General features: G+C 35.8%; 1 protein-coding gene across 1 annotated transcript; it reads left to right on the forward strand.

Annotated features, from left to right (window-relative positions):
- Positions 1 to 600: 600 nt before the first annotated feature.
- LOC142624642 (cyclin-dependent kinase C-1-like) lies at positions 601 to 7240 on the forward strand. The gene is made up of 12 exons (XM_075798298.1): positions 601 to 880; positions 2250 to 2331; positions 2488 to 2578; positions 2693 to 2722; positions 2870 to 2979; positions 3069 to 3141; positions 3244 to 3364; positions 3503 to 3620; positions 4920 to 5059; positions 5166 to 5223; positions 6014 to 6084; positions 6338 to 7240. Exons 1-12 carry the CDS (start codon positions 771 to 773, stop codon positions 6882 to 6884), a joined length of 1551 nt encoding a protein of 516 aa, XP_075654413.1. The 5' UTR covers positions 601 to 770; the 3' UTR covers positions 6885 to 7240.
- Positions 7241 to 7520: the final 280 nt, after the last annotated feature.

The following is a 7520-nucleotide window of genomic DNA, read 5'->3' on the forward strand; positions in this document are numbered from 1 at the left end:
GAGTTACGTCCACGTGCCCGAAAATCATGGGGACAAAAAATCGAGTCTAGTAGACTCGATTTACTTTAAAGTGATCACGTGTGCCCGTGGGTAATGTGGAAAATAGAAATCGAGTTCATTGAACTCGATTTTTGTGCCTACGTGAATTCCTTGTCCAGCTCAGCCAGTGTTGCGATGGAGAATTATAAGCCCAAAATCGAGTCCAATAGACTCGATTTGTTAGAAACCAAATTTGTTTCAAACCTTTGCTTACTAATGATATAGTTTGAGTTTTGTAGTTACTTCTGAAAAAACGCCTAAATATAGCTTTTGAGAAGCCAAAAAACGTTGGTATCTTGGTTTAATATAAAATAATAAATAACACAGGGACAAATTAAATATTTTTTATAAATTTTAAAAAGGACACAATCCAAAAGGGTTTTATGATTTATCCCTATTTTTACGACTTATAACCAAACAATTGATTATTTGAAAAGAAGAAAAGGGTTTATAGAGGGAAAAAAAAAAAAAAAGCATGTGCAGTAAACAACAATCCTGGACGAAACCAATCTCTGTAATGTATATATAGATGAAAAGACCAAACTAACCAAATTCCAAAGCGTCCCAACAACAGCAGATACAAACCCAGGTCTGAGCCGCTCGTAATTTTAGTCTCGTCCTTTTCTTCTTTTATAGTATTACCTCTACCAAGAGAAGGAAAAGAAAATCAAACGCATCAAAGGCAGAGCGTAGAACAAGAGCAAGAGCAAGAGACTGTGAGTGAGAGAAAGATGGCGGTGGCCGGACCAGGCCAGCTGAACGTGGAGGAGTACCCATCATGGGGTTCCAGAAGCGTCGACTGCTTCGAGAAATTGGAGCAGATCGGCGAAGGCACATATGGGTATTTCTCTTTTTTTTTTTTTGAATTGTTTGTTTTCTTTTAGTTTGAATTTAAATTTTTTGTTGTGGGGTTTTATCGTTTTTCAATTTTTTGGAGTAAATTTTCGATTTTTCAACTGGTGGTACTATTGGGTATAAATACTAAAGATGAAACTTTTGTTTAGAATTTTTTGTTTTTTGGGTATTTGGTTCTGTCAGATTGTGATGTCGTATCTCTGTTTTGAATCGTGATTCTGTGTGTACCAACAACTAAACATGGATAAGCAATCCATGTTGAGAGAAGAATTATGGGTTTGGCTTTCTTATGAACTAGAAGCTGTTTTTGTTTTTTTAATTTATTAGTAGCGGTAAAAAAAGGAAGTAGCAGAGACTATGAGTTCAGATAGAAATAGAATAGAATGGCGGGAAAGAATACATGTGGCTGGTTCTGAGTAATCTGTTGAGAATCCATGGCCGAGCCCCTAAGATATGGGACTAAGGTTTGTTGTTGTTGTTGTTGTTTAAATTATTAGGAGAAGACACGAAAGGACAAGAAAAATATGCTTGAAGAGACACTCCTTTACTATATGCATTGTTTTCCTCTTATTTGGGCCCAACTGGCTTCCCTTTTGCTTGTTTTGTTGTTCTGTTTTTTTCATCCATTTGTTTATAATCTTTCAATTTTGTAGTGATTTAGTGAGGTTTGAGTTATGGACAATGATTAATTTTTTTTCATACAGGGCTTTTGTTCTCTTTTAGGTCTAATAATGATAACAATTACCATATAGGTTACAAGGGTTTTAGGGAGGGAAAAGTTTGACTGTACATGAAATGGTGTAGATGGTGGCACATATTTGAAGCACAGCTATGGCCATTGTGGCAATGACCAAATATATTACTGCAAAATTTGAGATTCTCTTTGGTGTTGGGAAGTTAAAGAAGACAGGAAAAGAGTTATAAACAATGTAGTATGGTCTCATTATTTATTCGTAGATATTTGTAATTTGTTATTAAGTTAAAATCTGTGATGTGGCGCTATGAGTTGTGATATTTTTTAATGAAAATGAAGCTTTTATCTCATTAACTGTGGAATGCAGCAGGGACTAAGTTTCATTATTAAGTTAATAACTGTGATGTGGCACTATGAGTTGTGATATTTGTTAATGAAAATGAATCTTTTATCTCATTAACTGTGGAATGCAGCAGGGACTAAGTTTCATGCAAGGATATTACGTAATTTCCATGTCTTTTCAAGTTTCTGTGTTGTCTCTATTCTGTAGAGAATGATATTTTCTTAAGCTTACTCATCTGAATTTTTCTGGTTTATAATCCAACTCAGTTCTTTGGTTTTTCTGATGTCTAATTTTTTTTTCCCTGTGGTGTTTTTGCAGTCAAGTTTATATGGCCAGAGAAATCAGAACTGGGGAAATTGTTGCTTTAAAAAAAATACGCATGGACAATGAAAAAGAAGGGGTAATTTTTCTTTACATGTACAATGTGTTTTTATTTATACAGATTACAGTCCAGAAAGGTTGATGAAGCTGTTGTTACCTAACAATACATAGGTGTGTATACATATGCACAATAATTCACATTTCTTTTGAATAATTTGTCTGGCCTGTTATGCAGTTTCCTATAACAGCCATCCGGGAGATTAAAATTCTGAAGAAGCTTCATCATGAAAATGTTATTAAGCTGAAAGAGATTGTGACCTCTCCAGGTACTTTTTAGTTTTGCCTGCTTTGGATACTGTATCTTCTATAGATTCTTAACAACAGTACTGAATCTATTTTGCTAATACCTTCTGTTTTTTGTTATTGTTATTGTCTCTTAGGTCCTGAGACAGACGAGCAAGGGAATCAAGGTGAGAGAGTTATTGTATGCTTTCAAGATTAGTTGGCTTCATGAGTTATTCTTAGTGCCCCTCAACCCTGTGTTTGAATCCCTGATACCTAAATTCTGCAATAGATGGTAATTTCTAACATGAGTTGCATGTTTTTGGGAACTGCAGATGGTAATAAGTTTAAGGGCGGCATATACATGGTTTTTGAGTACATGGACCATGACTTGACTGGCCTTGCTGATCGTCCTGGGCTGAGATTTACAGTTCCCCAGATCAAAGTATTATATTTTTGAAAATCAAAAGTATATGTTTTGTAGTTAAACATCTAATGTGTAGTGATTACTGATTATTATTATTATTTTTCCAGTGTTATATGAAGCAACTACTAACTGGCCTCCATTACTGTCATGTGAATCAAGTGCTTCATCGGGACATCAAAGGTTATCATTATTTTTTCATTAATTAAAATGATATTTTTTTATTAAACGTTGTTGTTAATGTTTTGTGATTGGGGCTATGCTTGAGTAATACCTTTCTTGCAGGTTCTAATCTTTTGATAGATAATGAGGGAAATTTGAAGCTAGCAGACTTTGGGCTTGCACGATCATTTTCTACTGACCACACTGGGAATCTTACGAATCGTGTTATTACTTTGTGGTATAGGTAAGTTGTTACATTACACTGAATATATAGATTATACTTAAATCATTGAGTGTAATTCTCCCTGTACTCGGCGTTCAATGTTTTCAAGAATATCCTCAATTTCAATTTAGTTGGTTCAGATTGTTATGGTTTGGGCAGGCCACCAGAGTTGCTGCTAGGAGCCACGAAATATGGCCCAGCTGTTGACATGTGGTCCGTTGGTTGTATCTTTGCTGAGCTTTTGAATGGAAAACCAATCTTGCCTGGGAAAAATGAGGTTAGATATGTTCCTGAATTTGTCTGATAATTAGCATGCAGAATCAAAATGATGTGCATAAGCGGGCTCTCTCGAGTTCATAGTTTACATACAGTGTTGTTGGCGGTGTAAAATGGTAGTGAATATGGCTGCTTTGGAATTCATTTTTGGATTGTTACAACCTGCCTTTTCGTAATTTTTTTATTATTGGAATTTATTTTCGTTTTCCCTTTTTCTTGACAAATATGCTTTTGACAGAATGTGGTTTTAAACCAAAATTATGTATCAAGGTTAAAACCAGGATGTTTGTTAAATAGACATATTTGAAAATCACTTTTTTTTTTATTCTTTGGTGAACATGAAGTTGGTATTATGATAGTCAATGATCGCACTCTTGACAGTCAATTGATTAGTATATGCTGTGAGAAGTACTGGATTTTTTTTTCTTAATTGCATGAAAGATGTCTAGTAATTACATTACGGTTCTGGAAATGCTTCTCTTCCGATTGGGTTAAACGGTTGGGCTCTTCACTATGAAAGATTTGCTGATATATGCAAATGAACACTAGTTCTAGTTAGTCGATATAATCACATGAGTCCATCAAATTGTGATTTGGATCTTATTTTTTTCTTTAAATTAGCTAACTAACCATTGTTTAGAAGATGGTTTTATGATTTTTGCCTACTGTCAGGTTTGAGTTGTTCCCAATGGGATACATGTGTGTGTGTGTGTATAATATGAATCAAGGAGGATTAGAGTAACTATGCCTTTATGGTGTTTAGTGTCATAATTTGTTTTACACAGCTAGAGCTGTACAAGAGTAGACAAAAGAGGACTTGCGGTGTGTTGACAGCCAGCATAAACTTAGTAACGTCTTATAAACATGATTTTGAAAACCCAAAAGGAAAAAATAGTTGGGACGATCCATGTAGCTATATCCAATTATCTTGGAAAAGGATTTGTGTGGCTAATTCCAGTTAGTTGGGATTAAGATTTAGTTGGGTTGTGAAGAAAGAGACATTACGTGTATTTATCCTTGGCTCCTTATTCCTCTATACTCTGCTAAGTCTTGAGAAGCTAAGTAGTAAATACTCAACCTTCAGTTGACAAGGACTTTACTACAACTAAGCATGATCTTGTTGGTTTGTAGATGTGAGATTATTAAAACATAGAAAGTTAGCGAGAGAAACCTGCACAAAATCCATTGACCTTAGATGTAATTAAATGATGATACATAGCATTAGCATTGCACTTCTCTATCCAGTAATTCTGAATAATGATAATTTTGATCTGAAATAATCTCTTCACAATTGTTGTAGCCTGAGCAATTGAACAAGATATTTGAGCTTTGTGGGTCCCCTGATGAGCTCAACTGGCCTGGTGTTTCAAAGATGCCTTGGTATAATAATTTCAAGCCACCAAGACCAATGAAGAGACGCATCAGAGAGGTTTTCAGACAGTAAGTAAACAAAGGCTTATGTTTTTTTCTTAAAACAAATCGCAGTTACAAGATACTAGCGTACTTATTTTCTAAATCTGATATTTATAATTTATATGGTTTACAGTTTTGACCGCCATGCTCTAGATTTACTGGACAGCATGTTGACTCTTAATCCAGAAAAGGTATCAATGAAACTCCAGATTTCTTCCTTTCGTTACTATAATAGATCCTTATTTTATTATGGTCAGTGGATTTTGAATATTTTCATATACTACTCAATCTTTTGCCAAGTATTCTGTTGCCATTTGCTTAAAATATTCTTTTGCAATTCTTCATTTAATTAAATTAATTTGAATTGTTTTTATATACTATGAATTTGCACTTTGCTATAGCTTTGAAGCTTTAATGAATTACTTATAAAAAAAAAAGACACTTTTCTATAGCTTTTATAGGGCTGGCTGCCAAGAACTAGATCTACCAGATGGTTCTTTGTGTTTGATTAATGGGTTAAACATGCTGCCAGCCTTTTCCATAGCAGTTGCAAACTTGCAATTATTAGATAGTATAGCAAATTTTGAGGATTTAATTTTCTTTTATACAAAAGAAAAATCAAATGACTCGTGTTATTATCATTATTTATTTTTAAATTTTAAATTTTGTTAAATCTTTCTGGGCTGGAGAGGTGATGCTAAAAGAACAACATGAAGTGCAAAATATACTAGGTAACAACCCTTGTCACTCGCTAACTGAAAAGCAAACTACAAAAAGCTAAATAAATGGAAAATTATGTAGTATAAACTCTAGAGGAAGATTCTGAGTGCTAATACCCGTCTCTAGTATTGGGATTATCCTGTTCTCCCAAAAAAGATACCTTCTTTCTAACATCCTAGACAATTTTCTTCATCACCTCACCGTTACCTTTGTCATTGTTACTTTGCCTTCTTTCTATGTACTGATCTCTTGCTTATGCAGAGAATAACTGCCCAGGATGCACTAGTTGCAGAGTATTTCTGGAATGATCCTTTACCTTGCGATCCCAAGAGGTATGATTCCCATCTCTATTTTGTGCATGCCTCTTATTGCCTACAAGGATTTCTGAGGTTAATTTATACATATCATTCGCATAAAGAGTACCATGGGGAACAACTACATTTGTGTTGTGCCACCTGTAGGAAACAATTTTTGGATATCTCTCCTGCACTTTCATAGACATTTTCCCTTTGTGCTTGAACTCCTTTAAAAATTTCCATAATTTTTTTGTTGTCTGCTTAATATGCTTATCTTTGGATCATGTAGCCTGCCCAAGTATGAATCATCACATGAGTTCCAGACAAAGAAAAAAAGGCAGCAGCAGCGACAAAATGAAGAGACCGCAAAGAGACAGAAATTGCAGCACCCTCAGCCACATACCCGCCTGCCTCCCATTCAACATACTGGTGGGCAAGCTCATCCATCTCATTGGCATGGGCCTAATCATCCCATCAATAATCCACAGCCTCCAGTGTCGGCTGGACCTAGTCATCACCAATATGGAAGGCCACGCGGTCCTCCTGGAGGTCCAAATAGGTACCCTCCTAGTGGAAACCAGAGTGGGGGGTATAACCAAAATCGTGGAGCTCAAGTCGGAGGCTACAGTGGTGGGCCATATCCACCGCAAGGCCGGGGACCTCCATATGCAGGGAGTGGAATGCCAGCTCCTGGTCAAAGAGGAGCTGCTAGTGGTTATGGAGTTGGCCCTCCAAATTATTCCCAAAGTAGTCAATTTGGAGGTTCAGCTGGCGGTAGAGGTCCAAACCCGATGGGTGGTAACCGTAATCAACAGTATGGTGGTTGGCAGCAATAACAGTTGAGAACCAGTGCTTGGAATGGAGAGGATATTTTGACAGAATAGATATGATCCAGAAGAGAAATACAAAAATGGGGGGAGGGGGGGTAATTTTGGCCTCCTCTCATAATGCGATTGCAATTATGCAAGGCAGAAGAACTCATAAGCTTTGGAGTGGAGTTATATAGTAATTATTTCTTGACCCTAATGCTGTATATTCATTTTTTAGTGAGCTTTTCGTATGCCTTTGTTCCATTAGTGTGGTGAAGTTGTAATGCTGGTGAAAAAGTTGAAATTATGACAATTTCCCAATCGGGTTTTTCTTATTCAATGAATCAATATGAAACTGTCATTTGGCTGTTCGCATTTTTCCAGTCTCTGTGTCACCTAACTTTGAATCATGAATAATTATTCTTTTTTTTTTATTAAGTGAGTTGCAGTTTTCAGCCAAGAGTCTATTCAGAAATCCTTACACACAAGATGGAAAAAAGTGGAGTGAATGGTCCATTTTGGAACCCAATATATTTTTGGGTGCTTCCAGCTAATTCGATGGTAATTGTTGATCATTGTTCTTTTCTTATTTGGAAGAGATACCACTCAGATTGAAAAACTCGTTTGAGAAAAGAAATAAAATAATTGTGAAACAAATTATAC

The sequence above is a fragment of the Castanea sativa genome, chromosome 2 (assembly GCF_040712315.1).
Source record: "Castanea sativa cultivar Marrone di Chiusa Pesio chromosome 2, ASM4071231v1".
NCBI lineage: Eukaryota > Viridiplantae > Streptophyta > Magnoliopsida > Fagales > Fagaceae > Castanea > Castanea sativa.